Source organism: Pinus tabuliformis, chromosome J (assembly GCF_031772625.1).
Source record: "Pinus tabuliformis cultivar Carrire ecotype Pingquan chromosome J, CPIR1, whole genome shotgun sequence".
Classification (NCBI taxonomy): Eukaryota; Viridiplantae; Streptophyta; class Pinopsida; order Pinales; family Pinaceae; genus Pinus; species Pinus tabuliformis.
In genome coordinates, this window is record NC_142295.1 from 109,529,512 (window position 1) to 109,554,058 (window position 24,547).

At 39.6% G+C, this 24,547-nt stretch overlaps 1 protein-coding gene across 1 annotated transcript in view; it reads right to left on the reverse strand.

The window, feature by feature from the left end:
- The window catches only part of LOC149225769 (alpha-mannosidase-like), a 438,322-nt gene that overhangs the window by 352,652 nt on the left and 61,123 nt on the right, over positions 1 to 24,547 (reverse strand). Inside the window, exon 9 of the mRNA XM_089380011.1 lies at positions 8,552 to 8,652. Coding sequence (XP_089236137.1) covers positions 8,552 to 8,652 — 101 coding nt within the window. The remainder of the gene's footprint in view (positions 1 to 8,551; positions 8,653 to 24,547) is intronic.

Consider the following 24,547-nt stretch of genomic DNA (forward strand, 5'->3'; position numbering starts at 1 on the left):
TTTCAGGAAACAGGACAGAGTTGACCAGCATTGACTTGGGTGATTTTGACCAGCATTGACTTTGTTCTAGTGGGAAGAATTTTGATTTTTGAAGGCCACATTGATTGGCATAGTTTTTGAGGTGATTGGGACAGTTTGACTGGTTTGACTTCAGCGTTGACTTTAGCCTTTGACTGCAGAAATTACAGCAATGTTTGACTGGGTTGACCGAATTGTTTTTGGGTTGACTTTGACCCTCTTGGAAGGCCAAATTTATCTACTATTGATTGAGCTTCTTGGAGGACATTTTGGAGCATCTTTGACCACTGTTGACTTTCTGGTCAGGGCTATAGTTGACTGTTGTTGACTACTAATTTGACAAGACTGTTTTGGGCAAGTTAATTTGATATTTGTACTCTCTCTCTCTCTGCTGAACTATTGAAGAATAATAAGAAGCTTTGATCAAAGGGTTTCCCACATCAGGGTTTTTCCCTGGCATCCACCACATCTTGTGTCCTCTTGTCTTCTGCACATGTGTTTATGTTCTATCTGCATTTACTGTCAATGTGTTTAAGTAAATGTGATTGCTACAGGAAATAATTGGAAATTGTCATTGGGCTGATAAGGAACATTGAAGTAAATTGTGCTAAAGTATATAACATACCATTGTTATCTAAAATTAACATGGTATCAGAGCTTGAGTGAAGACAAAACCCAAGCAAGAGTGAGGAAAAGATATCACTAAGAGAAGTTGTTGGACAAGGACTTGGAACTAGTCCCAATGACGACTACATCTTTCTTCAAATCCGAGGACAAGCTTAAGGACAAATCCAACTATCATGCATGGAAGATGACTCTAGATTTGACATTGGAAGAAAATCATGCCATGGACTATTTCAAAGAAAGAATAGTGGAGCCTCCTTCAAATGCATCCGCAGCTACACAAACAATGTACTATTGCTGAAGTGTTTCTTCTCCATCGCCACATCGATACCTTCTTCTGTTTTCATGTTGGGACTCCAATGGCGAAGATTAAATCTTAATCAATTGTTTGGATCATTTCTGGATTAATTTGTGTGAGTTTCTAGAGAATTCTCACCTTGATTTAATTAATTTTGATTAATTAACCATTTTTCCTAAGTTTAGACTTAGGAAACAATAAAAATTGGTTAAAAAACTAATTAAGCCATCTCTAGGTGGAATTCCCAAAAACGATTTCTAGGTTATTGAGATCTCATGTATTCTAGCCTCTCCACCAAGTTTCGTGACTAGAACACATCCGATGCTACAAAAACTAACATGAGAAAGAGGCCAAGGGGAAGTAAGCAAAGGCTTGATTAACGATACCTGCCCTCAGGTACTAACCACCCAGTGCCTCCAGCGCTGCAGAGACTGTGGCTCTGATGACTGCAAGGTCACCGTGTTAACTACTAAAGAGGTGCTAGGCCCCTCAAGTTAGATGAGAAAAGTGGTCATATTATCTCTATCAACCAAGCTTATGATTGGAGGTAAGTTATTAATGCAAAGTTAATCTTAGCATGCTCAATGCAAGATTATTGAATGCTTCTTGAGTTAAGATTGTTTAATGACTTTAAGTACTTAGTTATGATTAGCTTATGACAAGAGTACTTAACAATGAATTAAGAGACAATCTTAAACAAGACAAATTGCCAATTTTGCAAGCACCAACAAGATACAATAGTATGCACAACACAATTGCTCAATTAAATAAATAACGACAAGACATATGCTCTTAAAGACAAGACCAATTCATAATAGACATCCACTTTAAATATGAACCATAAATCAAATGACAATTAGAGCACTTTATCTATGTGGAACAATTAGCCAATGAGACAATATAGGATGCTAACGACAATTATCCGAAAGAGACAATAAGATTGCAAATGTTCTTTAGCCAATATTTCTCAACAATTAGTCTCTTTTATGTTAACAAGATATGCAATTAGATTCACCAATACTTAGATCTTAGATCAAGAGACATTCAATGATATCCTTCAAACTCAATTGGAACAAGACACTTTAATGTCAATTAGATTTCAAGAGACAAGTGATGTAACACAAGATGCCCAAGTAACTTAAATCATTCAACACAATGCCAAAGGATTAAAGTGCTTTAGAGAGTGAGTTTATTAGTGTAGATTTGGAATTATGGAGCTACAAAAGACAACCAATGTTAGTGTTTTTATCCAATATTGCAAATGTTAGACAACAATAGCACTTTAATCAATGAAGCAAATCTATTTCACAATGAAATTATTAAAGCATGAACAATAGAAGCCTTATGCTACTTGTGATCCAAGAAAATTTCTCCAAAAATAATTGTGTAAATTTATGTGTGTGTGCTAGCATTTCTTCCAGTGTTTATTCTTCCGCAGTTTTATTTTTGTAGGTTGCAGTGTGAGTTATTTAGTATTTGTTGTAGGAAATAGTAAATAATTTTTTTATTAAAATAACAATTAGGAGAATAATTTCCAGTTGTTGCAATAGGATTTGGGTTACTGAATTTTCACACCTTGATCGCTGAGTATCTGTTGTGTGTGTTCTCCATCTACCCATCGACTTCTTCTTATAGTCTTCTATTGGACCTCCAACGACCAAGACTAAAACTTAATCGATGGCTAAGGTCATATCTGAATTTACCAGTGTGAGTTTCTAGATCATTAACACCTTTCTCAATTAATACTAATTAATTAACCACTTTTCCTAAGTTTAGACTTAGGAAATATTTAAAAATATGCTAATAATCTACTTGAGACACTTCTAGGTGGAATTTCCATAAATGTTTTGGGTTATGAAGAACACCTGTGTTTTAGCCTCTCCACAAAGTTGCGACACTAGAACACCTTCGATGCTACAAAAACTAACACTCCCTCTTAGCAAGGAAAGTGTAATAGTGTTGCACTACTACTACAGCACCTAGTCTCTATATCACCCTTTGTCACGCTTCTAATGTCTAGCCACTGTGACTGTATACTACTGCCCACCAACCACTGTACAAATTTGGTGCTGCATCTGTGCTGCTGCTGACACTATTGTACTGCTACCAACTCTACATCTGTACTGCAACTCCCTCTCATCTATTGTTGCTGCAACTACAACTGAGAAGCATCCAAAACACTGAATCAACTATGTTCAGTATGATGCATCTATCTCCCATGTCTCTAACTTCTACTAGTATTTTCACTGTCTACTAAAGAATCTGCATTGTTGCCAACTCTGCACTGAGCCACCTGCTCTATTGTCAACACTGCACTGTGCTCCTCAGCACCTGACTGCAACTAGTCTGCAACTCTCAGTCTAGAGTCTGACTGCGTCAACTGACACCAATCCATCCTGCTACTGAACACTGTGGGCCCCTGTAGCAAGGTAATGATCCATCAAGAGGACATCTCAATGGATCCTGCCCATCTGGCACACTAGAGTTTCATACTCCTAGATTTGGTGCCCCACTATCTCCATTCGAGCCTTGTCCCTAGATGGGACCTTTCTTTGGTTTTCAACTCGCACTGGATAACTCATACTTCCTCTGAAACCTGTCTTCGGTAACTGGAAGTCGATCAATTCCCCATATCTCCATTTTGGCTAACTCGCACGGCCTGTTATGGCAATCTCGTACGACCATCTTTGGAAAGCTGCAAAATCTTTGAAACTCAAATAATCTAGAAGCTCAAAACTAGAGAAAATAAACCTGGAAGCTCCCTCTCTTCCTTGCTTGGTTGTTGGATCTGCTACTCGCACTCCCTTCTAGAGTGAGAACATCTACAAACAGCTACTGCCAATCTGCAACTAGAAAAATCAGATTTATTGTCTGGAAACCCTCTGAGAGAAATTTCCCTCTGTGTATACTATTTCTCTTCCTCTTCCGCCTGAATCTGCTCAACGAATTTGTTGCGCTGCTCTCAGAATTTCTTCCCGGTTCTACCTCTGTCTGTTGGAGTTCTACTCTAAGCAATTCAAACTTTTCCTCCCACTTTGCAACTAGAAATATAACTTCTGCTATGCCACTGGCGTTACCTGGCTAGGCTCTGCACAGACCCTGGAGAAATTGCATTGTTGCCCTCCAAACAATGAATTTCTCCCTCTTCGTCTCTGAGCTACTGATTGATGAACCTTGCTCTAATACCATGTGAAAATTTCAACTCTATTCCTGAAATCCTATTGCAGCCACTGGAAATTATTCTTCTAATTGTTAATTAATTTAACAATTTATTTGCTATGGCAAACACTGAATAAATCACACTACAACCTTCACAAATAAAACTGTGGAAAAATAATGGTGTTGGAAACTGAGAAATATGCACACACACATAAAAATATGACACTTATGTTTGGACAAATGTCCCTGGAAAAACCTAATGTGGGAAAATTGGTGCAGCATATGAGGGTTTTATTATTATGCAGCAACAGAGTTTCTGAGTACAATCTATGGATGCCCAACTCGCAAACCAATCTGAGAGAAATACTGACAAAAATATTCTAGCGAAATTTTCTCCATTCTACCAATCCACTGTGAATTCCTATTATTGCAAATTCCTGAAATTACACGCAAATTCCAGTAATCACGAATTCCTGCAATTAGGTGTGAATTCTTGCAATTACACGCGAATTCCTATAATCGCGAATTCTTGTAATTGTGAATTCCTGCAATTACACGCGAATTCCTGCGATCACGCGCGAATTCTTGCAATGTGGCCTTTTACTGCAAAAATATTCGGCCTTCTCTCTCTTGACTCTTCCAGAACTGGAAACTCCTCCGGAAATCTGCTACTCTGCCCATCTGACACTTGCTACTCGATCACTAGCTCGATCTCACTATTGAATCACTTGCTACTGGAAAATCAATATGCCTTGATCACTGAGTATTTGTAGTGTGTTTTCTCCATCTACCCATCGACTTTTTATAGTCTTTTGTTCAACATCCAACAGCCAAGATTAAAACTTAATCGATAGCTGAGATCATATCTGGATCGATCCGTGTGAGTTTTTAGATGATTCACACCTTTCTCAATTAATATTGATTAATTAACCACTTTTCCTAAGTTTAGACTTAGAAAATATTTAAAAATAGCCTAATAATCTAATTGAGACACTTCTAGGTGGAATTTTTATAAATGATTTATGGGTTATGGAGAACACCTATGTTTTAGCCTCTCCACAAAGTTTCGAGACTAGAACACCTCCGATGCTACAAAAACTAACACCTGACTGGTGTGGGAAAGAGGTTTTGTGCAGTGAGTTTATGTCCCCTCAAGATTTGTGGTTTTATCTAATGTACTAGTCCTTATATTTACAACTTTGGTAATAAAGATGATTGTCTTTTTGGTAGCCAATTTCGCAATTGTTCGCTGAATTTTTTAATTGGTTTGATAGTGTTCTAAGTTGATTGGTCTCAGGTATATCACCAACCCCATCAATCTTCGCTTTTAGCTCTTTCTTTCCACACCTATTGGACTTAAGGCATCAATCACTTCTCTAAATTTGAAGTCCCAAGCTTGAGCTTTACTTGGGACTATACAAAGTGACATTGGTACTATCTCATAGAACATCATAACAGAAAACAATGAAAGACACAAAGCTGCCAAAATCACGCAACCTCTATAGCAATAAGTAACTAGTCATTAAATCAAAGGCCTTTCAGAAGTCCTCAAAGCAACAAATTACATTCGAAGATCATTGCCTAGCTTCTTCAATAACAACATGAAGGGTAAGAATGCAATCAATGGTCAGGTAATCTCCCTTGAAGCCTGCTTGGCTCAAAATTTACCTAGTTGTACCTATTCAGAAAGCAAGATGTCCAGGATTGTAACATAATGCTTGGCAAAAGTGTAGCCAATCATAATAGTCCTTGAGTTGTTTGAATCAAATTTGTCACCTAACTTACAAATAGGGTGGATGATACTTTGTGACTAAGATGAATGAAGAGTCAAGTACACTACATCATTCAAGAGATCAGCAATAGGAAAAGAAAGAGAATCCACTCCATCTTTAAGGAATTCAACTTGGAGCCCTTCCCATTTTCATATTTGTCGGTGCTTAGTATATGAATATCTCTTTCAATATATCTAGAAGTAAATGAACAAGAAACAAGCATAGGGCACTAGTCCAGGACATCATAAAGGAAATTAGCATAGTACACCTTGAGTTGCAAATCAATTTGAGGGTGTGGAGGACTTTACCTAGGAGAAGGGTATGCCAAAACATCCTAGGGGAGGTGCAAAGGGACACTAGAATCTCATATCTCGATATAAGGAATTCATGTTTCCTACATTATATAGGACAAAATTACCCTCTAAAAACATCTGGGCTAGAAGATGGGTCATGAATGAGGGAAAACTGAAGGTGTTGGTGTATAATTTTACGCTTCCAATCATGCAACTGATTGATATGACAAATAGGGTAAATTGGCTTGGGGTAATGGATGATGTGGGAATAAGAGTCAAGGGCAGACTTTCAAAGAATATAAGATAAAAAGTGGTCGTGGATGCAAAAATCTCAATTTCCAACACATGGAGTCAATCTCATCCTCCATTGGGTCATGAATTGATGTCTGAAGTGTTCCAATGTGAGCATTGATGCCATCCAAAAGAATAATATCACCCAAAGAAGAGCAATTAGATACGTCTCAAAGACAGCCATGGTTGTTGCAAATGCCATTAAACTTAATGTTCATTTCTTACAAGGAAAACTAGTATGTCACTATGAAGTTATTTTCAAACTAAATTCTCTTAGCAATGTTAGTAACATTTTATGTTAATTCAAATTTTATAGTTTCCAACAATGCCAAAGTGGGATTTGCATCTCAATTACACTAATTTTGGTTTCAACTCCATAATTATTAAAAAAATTCAAGTGAAGACTAAGCCAATTTGTATCCATAAACTGTCAGTAAAGATACAGGGCAGCCAAGTGGTGTTATAGGAATCTAGGATAGAATCCTCTCGTCGCTTCACTAAGAAAAGGGGTATAACATAGTGGAGAGACTTGGCCTGCATTGATGGTAACCATTAGGCATGTTATATCTCTCTTTTCTACATAATTTGAGGGAGATATGAAAACTCTAACCCAAAATCCATTTCTTGATACCCCAAGTATTGATAATGGGAGCCATATTTAGCATGTATGGGTGGAAACCATTGAGAATGTGACATCCCTCCCTTCTATATAATCATTATTGTAAGAATTGTGAATAATTTAAACAAATATTCCCTGTGAACAAAATATGAAATAACTGAATATTGCAGCCATTGCAGAAACAGTAAAGGCTTCTAAAATTAAACTTCATGAGCCTGTGATAAAAATTTCTGAGCTTTATAAATTTAATTGATAGAACCAATGAGAATACCAATGACAGTACTTACCTGTAATCCTACGGTTGATGATGCCTCAAACTGCTCCTACTTCGGTTACCAAAAGACCGAAACCACCCAGCCAAACTGAGCAGAACCTTGCTGACTCAGTCTAGTAAGTTTCTCAGTTGAAGCAGAGTATTCGCCGTGCCCAGAAACCTCAAAACAAGCAAGGCCCAATTGTACCTGATAATAAACAAACTCTGTGTATAAACTTTCCTCCTTTTCCCCCCTTGTCTCCAACCGCCCCTTCCTTCTTATGAGTTATCATTTACCGACATCCTCCATCACCGTGTCAAAATTATGATACGTGTTGATTTTTATAAAGAAAATCTGATTTTATTTTATTTGAATATCTTAATTTGAAATAAAATTTATTTATTTATTTTAATGATTTACTTTTAATTTATTTAATTTATAATTTTTTTTAATTTAATTAATTTTATACAAAATCATAAATTTTAATTTACTATAAATGGGTCATTACAATTATGAGATTATCTCCCTTGATAATCATATGAGTTAAATGCCTAAGAGTAAGATGCTCTCCTTTCATAACAATGAGGGTGGCATTCCCAAGTTGAAAACGATGTGGGTCTGTCGTGTCACTTTAGGTTATAACTTATAACGTGAGTGAGATGCCCAAATTAAGAAATGGTAGTGGGTGTGATGCCCTTCCTATGTATATAAAAGGTGAGTTGCATGAGTTTCTAGTTGGGGAGATTCTATAAGAACATCCCATTTGTAAAACAGGATAAAAGAAACCGCACTACCTTATTAGTCATGGACCAAGCCCGAGTCTGTTCACATCGCTCAAAGAGTCCTTATTGACTATTAGGCAATTTGTTGAGCTTACTTTTAAGAAACTAAATAGAGTAGATCATAAATAGTGGCATTATGAGTGGCATGCATGCCACCTTTAATCCGTTGAAAAGATAAGTATATAGGTAATTACCGATTAATAAATTTTCATCATTAACTGTTAGCACCAATGCAGAAAACGGTTACCACATTACTCTAGTTCATGTCAAATGGTTTACTGAAGATTAAGACTTTCTTCCACTGACCTAAACCATGCATGTCACTGTACTTAAATACATATTGGTCATCGAAAGTGCAACCTTTACGATAATTTTATTCGACGAGTGGCCCAATTGAAACAAATGAAAATCATTAGCAATCAATTAAAACAAATTTCTTACGGGAAAAAGTCATCTGTCTTCAAAGGCCAGATTTCATTGGATGCATATTTTTCTTCAGTGTACATAGTTGGAGTTGAGTAAAATGCATTAACACGACCATCCTGCAATTCTCATACACAAGAAGGATAGACGAACCATGTGAGAACACATAATACTAAAATATAGAAGATATGTTTCAACTTCAATAATTAAAGACCGGTTCCCATTGCAAAACCACTGTTCAAGATAATTACCCAATATGTGAAAACCGGTTTCCAAATTGAGGCAGGGATCGAAAAACAATTTAAAATGGTAAATCAAAAATGAGATATGAACTCTAAAAGATTGAAGAGCACATTTACGAATCATGGACACTCCGTATTTCTAACATTTTAACCCTCTCACCTTGAAATGAAATTTGAAATAGTACTATTATCAGAAGCATTATTTGAGTATTAGCTTCCGTCTATATAATGTGGATGTCAAACATAGAAATAGTCTAAGTCACCATATTTTGAACCCGAAATAAATTCCGACAAGTGATTAAAATCAAATCAAACTTCTGTGCAAAGCAACTAAGCTGAGCCTTATAGTATTCTATTTACAAATCCAAAATGCTTAGGCCAAGTATAAGAAGAAAGTTCAGAAGCAGCATACATCTTGGAGCTGATTCATAAACAATCACTTTGCAAACATCAACAAAGTATCCTAATAAAATATGCATAAAAGAACTAGACGATAATGAGTACCAAAACATGAAAGAACATCAAAGAACACATTGTTTAATTATAATATGATAACAGACAAGAGAACCAACAGAAAATCAACTCTGGAAGTTGTCTCATGCATTATGGGACTGTGGATACATATAATAAGCAATGATTGTCAAAAGCAAGATAATTGGTTGTATAGAATATATTCATTCATGAAAAATACCAGTAATGCCAACCCAAAAGCCTAGACAAAAAGGCTATGTTACCAGGATTCGGATATGGATACAGATACGGATCCGCTAGTTTTTTGAAAATCCAAGATCCAGATACGACAAGGATACGTCACGTACAAAAATAAATAAATATATATATATATATATAATAATAATATTTTAAAAAATTTTAAAAACACTTTAGAGCTAACAAATCAAATACTCCATGAAACTATCAAACACTTTTAGAACATTGAATGATAAATATGAAGGTTGAAATACTGAAATTATACATCATCACTCATACAAAGTAACAAAAAGGATCATGATTCATAATATCATAAATGGTAATAGTAAATACATTTACATATCCTCAAATGGATCTATATCTTCTGCATATTGCAACTCTACATCATGAATAGATGATGGGGGTCCTGGAATTTAGGAAGTTGCATCAGTACGCTGGACTGGTGGTAGAACAATATCCTCAAGTAGGTTGAGGTGAGTCATAGCATTCAGTGTCAGGTTCAAGTCAGAGATCTCAGACTCCACATCCCACATGTTGGTCGGACCTTTTTTATACTCTGATTCAACATGTGATAGAAGACGGAGGTTGGAATGAACATAAACAAGGTCCTCAACCTTTGCCGCTCCCAGCCTGTTTCGCTTCACTAAATGGATGAAGCCATATGTACTCCAATTCCTCTCAGCTGATGAGGAACTATCAACCTGTGATAACAACCTAGTGGCTAAAGTAGAGAGATGAATGTTATCTCCACCATGGAAGCCCCACCAAATAATAAGATCAAGATGCCCTCGATCATCCATAGCTACTGAATCTGAAAAGCTACCAGTAGACTGTACAAACCCTCCAAATTCTTGGCAGACTTCCATTGCAACGCCCATATTTCTATAAATTTTCCTCAAAGCTGCCTTGTATCCTTGTACCACTTCAAAATCTTTGTTTGTGTTGTTCTACCAAGTAAAGACAAAATTTTAGAATGATAGTATTTAGGGTGCAATGCATATGCCAAAAGGTGTAATGGTGTGGTCATTTTGTTCCACCTTTCTATAACTATGTCCTTCACTAAATAATAGAATGTTTCATAAGGGTCATTTTCACTTGCCCTGATAATTTCCCTTATCCTCTCCAACATACTATCAATGTTTTCATAAACTTCACCCAAGCGAGGTGTATCTGTATCAAATGCCCTGATCAAGGTCCAGATTGGTTCAGTGAACCGTAGAAGATATTGGACCTTGTCCCACCATGCATCATCAAGAATGATGGACTTGATTTTTTGCCCTCTATCAGAAGTGGAAGTCCTCCATGATTCCCAAAGACAGTCAATGGCCATTGCTTGTAGTGCTTGTCTCACCTCCACAAATCTCTTTATGACGAGTGTGGGAGGCAAAATGAATTTCAGCAACCTACAAGTTTCAAAAAATTAAATCTCAAATGAAAAATCATATATAAATTTGTAATTAAAAATAAGAATTTCCAATACAAATAGTATTGATTAAAAAAAAGTACCTTCAGTAGCTCCAACTTTGCAAAACCCCAATAAATAGCTTGGGACAATGAATGATTTGTTATGAACATTTGGACTTCTTTGGATGCTAAATATATTTCATTAATCCATTCAATCTCACCAATCTTGGCAAACATAAGGTTCAATGAATGTACTGCACATGGAGTCCAAAATATGTGATCATATCGACCCTCCACAATCAAACCTGCAACTTTACAAACCTGTGCGTTGTCCGTAATGACTTGGACAACATTATGTGGCCCCACACTTTCTATTGCATCAATAAGAATTATGGATATGAAAAATGCATCTTTCTCTATTCCACTGCAATCAACAGCCTTCAAAAACATTGCCCCTTGGGGGCATACTGCAACAACATTAATTAATGGACGGTTTCTTTGGTCTCTCCATCCATCAGAAATGATGGACACCCCTGTTTCTGCCCATGTATCTCGGATTGCCTGTAGCTGTCTATCCACGGATTGTCTCTCTGATGTTAACAAAGTAGTGCGGACCTTTTCATATCCAGGGCTTTTGTACCCTTTTGGCGCTTCATTAATAACCTTAATCATTTGTTGCCAATAAGGGGAACGCACCAAATTGAATGCTAGCCCATTTGCATAGATGCAACGAGCTACATGTTCATCGGCTATGTCTCTACCTTGATTATTGAAAGCTGCTTCAAGAGGGCCTAGAGTGGGCCTTTTATTAGTTGTGGCAGCAGGCTTAGATGGCCATGGTGGCCTAATTGTAGAGCTTTGCACAGGGTGTTTTCCCTTAGCAAGTTTCCTATCAGCAGCTTCTTGCAAAGATGCATAGAATTTCATTTTTCCAGGACTCAAACCTTGGCCAGGATTGCCATCTACATGTTTTGGCCCAGTGCATACTTGCACCCCTGTGTGAGTTTGACCAGTGAGATGGGCCTTCACTCTAGTATATGAGCCATTTTTGATATCCTGGCATTCATTGCACTTCCATTTAAATGAACCACCTCCGGGATTTTTCCAATAATCTCCACATACTGCCATAGAGGAGTTTTTGGATATGTTTTGATGATTTCCCCTTCACTCTGCCCATGTTATGATGGTTCCATAGTGATAATGGTCTATATGGGTTACCTTACTGCATATACAATTCAAATTATAATATATTAAATTATTAATATTATCATCAATACACAATTAAAAATTAAAATACACTTCATATAACACATGATATGATATCATAAATAAGGTCATGATATAATGATAATATCATAATAATAAAATTATAAATAAGGGTATATGCCTCTTCCATCAATCTAGACTCTACAGCATAAATCAAATGGAAGTCTGACCTTCATAACGGCTGATGGGCATTACAAGACATAATGATAAACTTGACCTTTTAAGTTTTAAATTTTAATAGCTTGCTGGCAAAACTCGTGACATTATAAGTTATAACAGCCGTTGTGTATAATTTATTAGTTTCTATGGCTGAGATTAACTGGTTTACTGCCCAACAGAAGCTAGAAGAACCATACAAAGGCAGTGCTTACTGTTACCAAAAAGGCTAAAGCTGCAGGTTTGTAAAATTAAGGCCCTTAAGGAGAAAGTCGAAACACAACAGTCACCTTAACTCAGCGCTTACAAACAAATACACTACCAAAAATATATATAATAATATACTTTACGATTGTTCCTCACAACATCTAACCGCATATTATGACTATTAAAGCATACATTCGAATCTAGTCGAATTATATGATGGCCATAAGTTATATTGATGACTGAAGGTAATAAGGAAAACATATAATTTATAAATGTAGATAATGGTAAAAAATATAATTTATAAATGTAGATAATGGTCACTGTAGATTCTAGACTATCAATCTAAGAATACTAGAAGCCATTGTCGTTTTAAGTTTTAATAATAATTATACAATACCAAAAAAATATATGCATACCAAAAAAATTAAAATTAAAATTTGCAGAATTCAACGTTCAAAATCCTACCTTGGAGAGTCGAGCCAAACACCGAAATAAACGTTGTCCAAAGTCAAACGCACGCCCGTTCACTCGGAAATATGTCGTCGTCACGCCAAAGTTGACTTCACCATGCCTGGTTCGAATGCCAAACAATAAACTTCACCGTGCCTGCGACTTCACTGTGCTGTGCCTGCGATTTCACTCTAAACTGCCTGCGATTGCAGCTGGACGGCGAGTTCACTGCACAAGAAAATGCGACTGCAACTGGACGACGAGTTCGCTGCACAAGAAAAGTTAAAACCGAAAATGATTTCACCTATTCTGCCTATCGAGACAAATAGGGACCACTGCGCCGCTTTTTAAAGTTTGTTGCCCGCATAAAAGTTAAAAACCTAAATTACCAAACCTAATTTCTCATTTCCGATTTTCTCTACAATTTCTAATTTTCACTTTTCGGATTTTCCACTTTTCATTCGGGCATTTCCAACAAAGAGGGGTGACTCATCGTATGGATCTGCATCTGACAGCAAGGCCCATTTCCGTGCAAATTTGATCCGCCAGGTGCCATTTTTTTGCCGTATTCCAGCGTATATCCGGATCCGGATCAAATCCGCAAATCCACCTATCTACCCTCTCCCGCTGCCAGATCCGGTAACATAGCGAAAAGGCATTCGCAGTGTATTAGTGCTAATGTTTATTTTGTAAGTCCATTCTGTGGCTCACATTGTGCCACTTCGTTAATTTTAGGTATGTTCTATGCTTAGAGCAATTTATTTCAATTTTCATAGTTGGCTCAATATCTTTTCCAGATTAGCAATCACATCAGCATTAAAGTACACTGCAGATAGAATAAACATAAATCGCAGAAGACAAACCAAGACAAGAGGACACAAGATGTGGCGCTAGTTAGGGACAAACCCCAATGTGGGGAAACGCTTGATCAATTCTTCTTATATGTTCTTCAATAGTTCAGGACAGAGAGAGAGAGAGATAGTACATTTACAACAGAAGTCAACACTTTGACTTATCTAGATAAGAGCATAGATCATCTCTAAGAAGATGATACATGAGATCAGTTGAAGACATGCTACTTCAACTGATTCTCCAAGGTGACTCCTTCACCTATCATCATGCTGCATCTCGTCATCATGTTGCACCTCACCATGCTGCACCATGTTGCACCCATCATCACAATGTTGGACCTCATGACTGTTGCACCTAATGCTGCACTGTTGTCCCATGTGCCATGGTGAACCATTTTGTCCCATTGTACCACTACTGCACAATGACATGGCAGTCCCATCATTGTTCTATCTCATCATGTTGTTGTCCCATTGAACATTGTGGCACAATATCATTGCTGCTAGTATTGTTGTCCCATCATGGCTTGTTATGTCAATATACTTATAGCAACCCAGCATTGTTGCTGTCCCTACAGCAACATAACATACTTATGCTGCTCCAAATATGTATGTACCATTGCCTAGCTGTCCTAGTTGTACTGTTGCACTGTTGTACCTAACAGTCATGCCCAAAACACTATTGTTCTGGGCATATGGCAGCCTTGCTATCTTGCTGTCCATGCATCATGGTTCCACCATGCTCCATTGTTGTCACATTGTTGTACCATTGCTGTCCCATTGTGCACTATATGCCATTGACCATTGTTGTCCCATTGTGCACTATACGCCATTGATCATTGTTGTCCCATTGTGCACTATGTTGCACTATACATCCAGCTGTCATATTCAAGGTGGCTAGCTATAGTGCTATGGCCTGCAGCCTAGCACATAGCAATGCCAATGTCTTCTCCTCTCAGCGTTTAGGTGACAGCAATAGGCTTCCATTAAGACAGCAATCTATGACAATCAAAACAGCAGTTAGAGAACAACGTTAAGGATAGCTGGAGGTGGCTTCTTTACCTCAGCGTTTAAGTGTGAGAGCTCCATGACAACGAGGGCATTACTTGTGTAGAACTTCTCTTCTAAGACAGCGTTTAGGTACCATCTCCATTAGGCAGCGTAGCAACTAAGATTAGGGCATCTCTCCTCCTTAGACCTGCGGCTAGGGTTTCTGCCTTCATTTCCATGGTTGCGTATTTAGGGCATCTCCATAACTGCGGTTAGGGTCACCCTTGGGACAGCGTAGTAGATGAGGGTTGTCTTCCTTGATAGCGTAGAGGATTAGGGCTGACTACGTCCTAGATCTAGGTCATGCGTAGAGCTGCTAGGGCATCATATAAGACTGCGTTTAGGGCATCCTTTAGGACAGCATTTATCCCTTAGAGATTCTTCTTTCCACTAAAACCCAAAACAAATGGAGAAGAAGAAATCTCAAGAGAGTTGTGTGTACAAATGACTTGCAAGGCACTTGTATTTATACCAAAACGTGGAGCACAAGAGGGGGCAGTTTAGTTGCTGGCCGACCTTGACGAATTGTCCCATAACACAAATAAATTCATATCTCCATGAATACTTATCGGAATCAGATGATCTTTAGATCAGTCCTACACCTCTCGATGAGAAAGATCTAAGAAAAATATCAATTGCCATAAATAAGATGACCCACACGGAGTTTGGCCCTAGTTGCCAAATTTAACACTCCCTCTCAACTACGGAAAACTCCATCCGCTGATCCATTTGTCTGACTGTACTATCTCTGCCATCAGTGCCCTGCACTGCTCTACTCTGCTCTAATCTGCTCTGCTCTGCTGAACCATGAAGAAGAAGAATTGATCGAAAATGTCTCATACCATTCTCTACTGACTCGAAGTCAGTTTTATTGATCCCAGATCAATATCACAAGAGAGTGTCTCAAACCACTCATACTGATCCCAAATAAATGGAGGTCATCCTAGCATAGGGAGTACGATAGATACAACTATGCATCCATCAATAGTACTACTATGGTCCCTAACCCCATTTCCCTGCTCATTAGCCACATGAGAGGTACTTCCCATCAATCTCAGATTGCATGGGTAGGATGCCTCGACAGTAGAACCATTCATCTTGTCCCTAAGTTGCCTCGGGGTATCACAGGGGAAGGTTGAGCCATTCACCCTGTACACAGCACACCATTAGGGGACGGTGAGTCGCCCTATGGTCGCATGTTGCTCCAATAAGTACCCCAAGCCCCATGGAGCTCCTAGAGTTCAATGCATGCGACATGTAGGACCCTCGCAAGAAGGTCTCTCAACGATCCAAGTCGTTCGGGAGAGTCACAAATTTGACCTTTCCCAGGGCTTTGATAGAATGTCTGTGACCTGTACATCAGTCTCAATGCGATAGAGCCTCCTCGCTCATCGACGTACCATATCCCAGATAAGGTAGTATCTGATGTTTATATACTGGAGCAATCATAGAATACGGGATTCCTCAACAATCGAATCCCCCCTGGTTGACACAGAAGATCACAGTGGTATCCATCATGTGTACAAACAGCTCACTAAAGAGCTCCTGCAACCAGGCAACTTCACACAAGGTCATACTCGTAGCTATGTATTCAATGTCAGCGGTGCTCAAAGCAACCGTCTTCTGCTTCCTACTCATCTAGGATATCGAGCAAAACTCAAAGAGAATTAGCACTCTGAAGTGCTCTTGAGATCCTCCACACTGCCTGCCTAGTCAGCAATCGAATAATCATGCAGCTTCACATTTCTGGCAATGTATCTCAATTCATGAGAGATTGTGCCCCGAAGATATCTCAGAATATTCTTGGCACCAATCCAGTGAGGCTCAACCATATATCAGCTCATCATGCTAACTGCAAAACATATGTCCGGACTGAAGTTCACCAAGAAAATCAACACGAATGAGTTTATGAAACTTAGAGGCATTTCCCAAATCTGGTCTGGCATCACTACCATATAACTTCTGAAAGTTAAGATCCTCGAGGTAGTCACGGGCTTGCAATTTACTATTCTACATCAGAAATCCAACTCGCTCTTACTTCTGCAAATGAGAGGATTTGCACCTGTCAGAAATAGGTCGTCCCCAGAAGGTGTCGTATGAGAGGTCTATCATCCACAACCTTCGAGCAATGGTTTGGATCGGCTTCACTCCTAGTGAATCTCAGCTTCATCAAACAGCTATCAATCCTCTCATACTAAGCCCGGGGTGTTTTTCTTCAAGCCATAGAGGGCTTTCTTCCACCTACACACATGAGATTCCTGATCATGAATCTCAAACCCCTCGAGTTGTTCCAAACCTGTGGACCTGCTACATGAGGGGAATGGTCCCCTTGTAAGATTTTCCTTCGGTACATCTCGGACATGTACCTTCATGCTCTTCTTGAATTCAAGCATTCTTGTCACCATCTGACTCACATCAGGTAGGGCCCCATAATAAGTAGACCTCCAGTGCTATAGATGAGATGTGACAACTGACATGGTCCCCAATGGACCATCCTGCAACTTGATACAAATTTCCAACCCTGAACCCATGAGTAAAAGCATCTTAGAAAATTCTATTTTCAAACACGTACCTTTCCATCGATGAATGCCACCCTGAAACCTTTGACTTCCATTGCCAAAATGGAAACCAGATTCTTCTTGTGATCAGGTACATAAAAGAGATTTTGTAAATGAATCGAGTTACCCTTATTCAATTGAGATGTAACATTCCCTACACCCTTTCCGGGATAGGTGGCATTGAGTCCAAGTATAATCCCACGAGTGTTTGCGTCTCTACCAAATTAGAGAGAGCACCCTCCTATCCGATGAAGTGCCTTGAAGCACTACAATCAATAAGCCAGATTCCCAAAGAGTCTGAAGGAGAGAGCCAATATAAAATAATGCTTCTTTATCTTATTAGAAACAACATTTGATTCTTCATACCTGGGGTTCCTTGCTTTCTTCGAAGAGTTTCCTTGATGACTTGCATTACCTGTCATTCCTTCGATCATTGAAGATGTCCCTGGAATGATTGTTATCTTCATCAAGTGATGTGTCCTTGCCATTTGGACACTCCTTCGCATAATGGCCGAACTTATTACAAACAAGGCATCTGCCTTTCCTTCCACCCTTAGATTCGTACTTCCCATCGAAGTGATCTTTAGGTAGGCCATCAAAAGCTTCTGCTGCGTCATTTTGATAATGTTCTCTGCTTCAACTTCACCCTTGGTGAATTAGAAGAGGGATGAAGAACCCATTGAGCCTTTTGTCCTTTCCCAACTGTCTTTGGTGATTGCTCTTTCACTCTTGCTTGGGCTTTGTCTTCACCTCAGCTCTGATACCATGTTAATTTTAGGTATGTTCTATGCTTAGAGTAATTTATTTCAATTTTCACAGTTAGCTCAATATCTTTTCCAGATTAGCAATCACATCAGCATTAAATTAAACTGCAGATAGAACATAAACATAAATCGCAGAAGACAAGCCAAGACAAGAGGACACAAGATGTGGCGCTAGCCAGGGACAAACCCCAATGTGGGGAAACCCTTGATCAATTCTTCTTATATGTTCTTCAATAGTTCAACAGAGAGAGAGAGAGAGAGAGTACATTTACAATAGAAGTCAACACTTTGACTTATCTAGATAAGATCATAGATCATCTCATACATTTACAATAGAAGTCAACACTTTGACTTATCTAGATAAGATCATAGATCATCTCTAAGAATACGATACATGAGATCAGTTGAAGACATGTTGCTTCAACTGATTCTCCAAGGTGACTCCTTCACCTATCATCGTGCTGCATCTCGTCATCATGTTGCACGATGCTGCACCCATCATCACAATGCTAGACCTCATGACTACTGCACCTAATGTTGCACTGTTGTCCCATGTGCCATGGTTGAACCATGTTGTCCATGCTTGTTGTCCCATTGTGCCACTATTGCACAATGACATGGCAGTCCCACCATTGTTCTGTCTCATCATGTTGTTGTCACATTGAACATTGTGGCACAATATCATTGCTGCTAGTACTGTTGTCCCATCACGGCTTGTTATTTCAATATACTTATAGCAATCCAACATTGTTGTTGTCCCTACAGCAACATAACATACTTACGCTGCTCCAAATATGTATGTACCATTGCCTAGTTGTCCTAGTTGTACTGCTGCATTGTTGTACCTAATAGTCATGCCCAAAGCATTGTTGTTCTGAGCATATATGTTAAAATTGGCAACTAGGGCCAAACTCCATGTGGGTCACCTCATTTATGGCTGCTGATATTTTTCCTAGATTCCTCTTGTCGAGAGGTGTAGGATTGATCTAAAAATCATCCGATTCTGACAAGTATTTATGGAGATATGAATTTATTTATATTTACTTGACAAATTGTCAAGGTCGGCCAACAGTTAAATGTGTGGCACACATGCCTAATGAATCATATAAATACAAGAGAGGCTGATTCATTTTCTCATCATCTCATCTCACTCATTCTTCTCTCTCTCTCCTTAGCTTTGGGTTATACAAGGAGCAGCTCTCACGTGGAAAGAAGGAGGACGCATTAGGGCAAGGAGGATGCTGAAAGGAGGACGCAGAACTGTTGAAGGTCTCTTTGACCTGCATTGACCAAGTGTTGACTCATCAAGGGTGCGGTTTTGGTGTGGCTGCCTCTCCTAGGCAGGCCGCAGATTTTGGCACAAAAATCGAGGCAATCTGTCCAAAGGTTTGACCAGCGTTGACTGCCCTAGTTTTGGGCAGCAAGTGGACTTCGGTCAACAACAATTTGACCATGATTTTGGGGTTGTTCAAGGGTTGTTTCTTCAGGTTATTTGAGGGCTAGTTGACCGGAAATTGACCAAGCATATTGGAGGTCAATTTCAACTCGTTTGACCAAGTTTGACTTTGCTGATCTAGGGTTTGTTGCTGCTGATATAAAATTTCAGAATTCTGATTTTGTACTATTTCTCTCTGTTGAACTATTGAAGATAAAAGAAGATTTCATCAAAGGGTTTCCCCGCATTGGGGTTTGTCCCTGGCTAGCAGCCACATCTTGTGTCTCGTCTTGGCTTGTTTTCTGTTGATCGTTTAATGTTCTATCTGCACTTAATGTATATGTGATTGCTAATCTGTGGCTAATAAGAAGAAAAGAAGTAAACTACTCTAAGCATAGAACATACCATAATTTAACATGGTATCGGAGATGAGGTGAAGACAAAGCCCAAGCAAGAGCAAGAGCAAGAGCAATGACCGAAGAGATGGTTGGCAAGGCTATCTTAAAAACTTCATGGGGTCCTCAACACTCTTCCTTGCCGAAGACAAGCTCCATGAGAAATCTGACTATCACAGATGGAAGATGTCTCTTGATCTAATTTTAGAAGATCAGGAAGTGTTGGACCATGTGAGAGGCAATACTATTGCGCCTCCATCAAATGCATCCAATGCTGCCAAAAGCAAGTGGTCCAAGGGAGAAGACAAAGCAAGGAAGACCATCCAAGACTCTATCGACAAGCGCCTAGTGGCCTATGTTTCCGAGCTGACAACCTCCAAGGAAATCTACGATAGACTGGTGAGTTTATTTAAAGTTAATGATGCAAATCAAGTTCTGTTCCTTATAAATAAGCTGAAGGAAATTAAGAAGGGCAAAGATGAGAGTATGCAAGCATATTTCTTAAGGATCACTGAGATCAAAAATGATCTCCTATCTATTGGGGAAGCAGTACCTGACAAGGAAATGACTATCACAACTCTTGTTGGACTGCCACCTAAATGGTATATATTCAGGACTACTCTTCTCAACAATAATGTCATCCCAAGATTTGAGGAATTGATGGCTAGATGTATTCAAGAAGAGACAAGGATGGAAGAGCAAGAAATGCCAGCATTTAAAGACCATCTGTCTACCTTTTCTTCTCATGCTAAAAGAAGAAACAATTCTAGGGCTAAATCCAAAGGAAAGGCTGAACCAAAGGGTGGAAGAAAAATTCGATGTTACAATTGCAACAAAATGGGCCACTATGTGAGGGAGTGCCCTATAAAATGGACTCACACCATGACGATGACCAAAATCACTTTCAAGGCAATTAAAGGAATGGCAGGTCCAATGGCAGAGGTAAAAGAAATGTCGGAAATCAAGAAAGAGGACAACCCTTCAAGAAGGCAAGAAACTCCAAGTATGAATCTAATGTTATTAACAATAAGCAAGATGAATATTGTCAACTAGCGGCCCTCTCTACTACTGCTCCCTCGGACTCGCTGGGAAATTGGCTTATTGATAGTGATGCCTCAAGGAACTTCACCAGCTACAAAGAAGCTCTCTCCAATCTGATAGAAAAGGAGACCAACCTAGAAATTATTCTTGGGGACACCGCAAAATATCCCGTGAAAGGCGTAGGGAGTGTCACTCTTCAATTGAATCAGAGCAATACAATTCATTTGCAAGAAGTCCTATATGTATCTGATCTCAAAAAGAACCTGGTGTCCGTTTCGGCAATTGAGGACAAAGGCTACAAGCTAACCTTCATTGATGGCAAGGTATGTGTATGGAAAGAGAATTTTACGGAAGCTTTCACTCTTGGGTTTCGAGTCGACTCATTATATCAAGTCGGAGGAAGTCCGTTGGGTGTCATGTCTTGTGACACATCACTCCAGTCCGAACTATGGCATCGGAGGTTTGCTCACCTTCATTATAAAGCTCTACCCAATACAAGACAAATTGTGACAGGGATGCCTGAATTCCAAGTATAGCAAGAAGGTGTGTGTCTTGGATGTGCCGAAGGGAAGCTCAAAAGGGGACCATTCCCCTCAAGCCAAAGCAAGACCTCTGATATATTACAGTTGGTTCACTCAGACATATCTGGTATGATGCCTGTGAACTCCTTGGGAGGATATTTATATTACCTCACCTTTACAGATGATTATTCTCGCAAGACCTGGATATACTTCTTGAAAAAGAAGGATGAAGTGTTCACTTGGTTTCGTCACTTCAAAGCCTTGATCGAGAATCAAACCGAAAAGAAGATCAAGATCTTAAGGACTAATAATGGGACTGAGTATGAATCCAATGAGTTCCATGACTTTTGAAAAGAGGCTAGCATTAAGAAGGAGACTACAACACCATATACTCCTAAGCAGAATGGTGTGGCGGAAAGGAAGAATCGTATGATTGTGGAAGTTGTTTGTGCTATGCTCCATGATCAAAGACTTCCAAAGTTTCTATGGGCAGAATCTGCGAATATCGTCGTATATGTGCAAAACTGATGCCCTCATCAAGCATTGGGTTCCAAGACTCCCGAAGAGATGTTCACTGGTAAGAAACCTGACGTATCTCATTTTAGAATTTTTGGAAGTCCGATATATTTTTAGTGTCGAAGGAGAAGAGGAATAAATTGAGTGCATCTAGAAAGAAAGGAATCTTCGTGGGCTATAGCGAAAAAACTAAGGGCTATAGAATCTATGTGGTTGGTCAAAGGGAAATCGAGATTAGCCATGATGTCACCTTTGACGAAGATATGGTTCTTAGCAAAGTTGACAATCTTCCTACTCAAAGGGGATCTAAAGAAGATGACACCAGGGAACCAAAGGAAAAGGAAGATGAGACGATGTCCGATGTGGAAGAACCTATGGATCCTATTGATCCCCCTCCGCAAGAGCCTTCCTCTTCGAGGAAGAGGCCTTCATGGCTTAGGGGGACACTTGATGATGCTGAAGGGCACGTTGCACCCAGGGGAACCTTCCGGGAAAGTAAGAAGTCGACCAGGTATCAGGGATACTTGACCATCATGAGCACGATCATCCAAAATGAGCCTTCATCATTCGCAGAAGCTATCAAGCATCAAGTATGGAAGGATGCTATGACTGAGGAATATGAGTCCATTATGAAAAACGATGTCCAGTATGTGGTCCCCAGACCCCAGGACAAAGCAGTTGTCACTTCAAAATGGCTTAACAAGATAAAGCATGCAGTTGATGGAAGTGCGGAAAAATATAAGGCTAGTTTTGTTGCTCGTGGCTTCTCTCAGAAGGAAGGTATAGACTATGACAAGATATTTGCACTTGTTGCCCGATATACCACCATCTGCTCGATCATATCCCTTGTTGCTTCACAAGGACGGAATCTACATCAGATGGATGTCAAGACCGCGTTCTTGCATGGTTCAATCAAAGAGGAGGTCTATGCAGAGCAACCCGAAGGATTTGAGATTCATGATTGAGAATCTCATGTGTGCAAGTTGACGAAGGCCCTCTATGGGTTGAAGCAAGCACCCCGAGCGTGGTGTGAGAGGATTGATAGCTACTTGATGAAGCTGGGATTCACTAGGAGTGAAGCTGACCCTAACCTTTACTTCAAGGTTGAAGATGACAATCCTCTCATACTGGTGCTATATGTTGATGACCTCTTTCTAACAAGTGCAGACCCTCTCATTCACAAATGTAAGAGGGAGTTGGCTTATGAATTTGAGACGAAGGACCTAGGACTGATGCACTATTTCCTGGGACTAGAAGCCTGGCAGAAGCCAGGGGAGATTTTCCTATCTCAAGGAAAATATGTGGTGAAGATATTGGAGAGATTCGGTATGGTGGACTGCAAGCCCGTGACTACCTCGATGGAGCTTGACTTCAAGAAGTTAAGCGGTAGTGTTGCCGGACCCGTTTTACGAAATGCTACCGAGTATCGTCAACTCATCGAAGCATTGATGTTCTTGGTGAACTCTCGTCCGGATATATGTTTTGCAGTCAACACGTTGAGTCAACATATGGTTGAGCCTCACCACTCACATTGGATTGGTGCCAAGAATCTGTTGAGATATCTTCGTGGCACAATCACTCATGGGTTGAGATACACTACCAAAGATGTGAGACTACATGGATATACCGATGTTGATTGGGTAGGCAGTGTGATGGACCGAAAGAGCACTTCTGGGTGTTGTTTCTCTTTGGGATCTGCCTCAATATCCTAGATGAGCAGGAAGCAGAAGTCGGTGGCTTTGAGCACTGTCGAGGCAGAGTACATTGCTGCTAGTATGGCCTCTTGTGAGGTGGTCTGGTTGCGAAAGCTCTTCAATGAGTTGTTTGGATTTACATTGGATACCACCGTGATCCTGTGTGACAACCAGAGCGGGATTCGTTTATCAAAGAATCTCGTATTTCATGATCGCTCCAAGCATATCAATATTAGGTACCACTATATTCGGGATATGGTGCAGCAGGGAGCAATAAGGCTCCAACATATCGGTACAGATGAACAGGTCGTCGACATTTTGACAAAGCCCCTGGGAAAGGTCAAATTCTTGACTTTCCGAGAACGACTTGGTGTCGTTCAAAGACCCTCTTATGAGGGTCGAGTATGATGTATTGAGCTCTGGGAGCTCCAGGGGGCGCGGGGTACTTCTTGGAGCGACATGCGACCACAGGGTGACTCACCATCCCCTGGTGGTGCACTATGTACAGGGTGAAAGGTTCAACCTTCCCCTGTGACACCCCGTGGCGATTATGGAACAAGATGATTAGTTCTACTGTGGCAACTGTGGAACAAGATGATTAGTTCTCCAGTGGGCCAGGATGATTAGTTCTCTGTGGCGACTGTGGAACAAGATGATTAGTTCTCCTGTGGCGACTGTTGGACAGGATGATTCGTTCTCCTGTGGACGGGATGATTAGTTCTTCTGTCGAGGCATCCTACCCATGCAGTCTAGGACTCA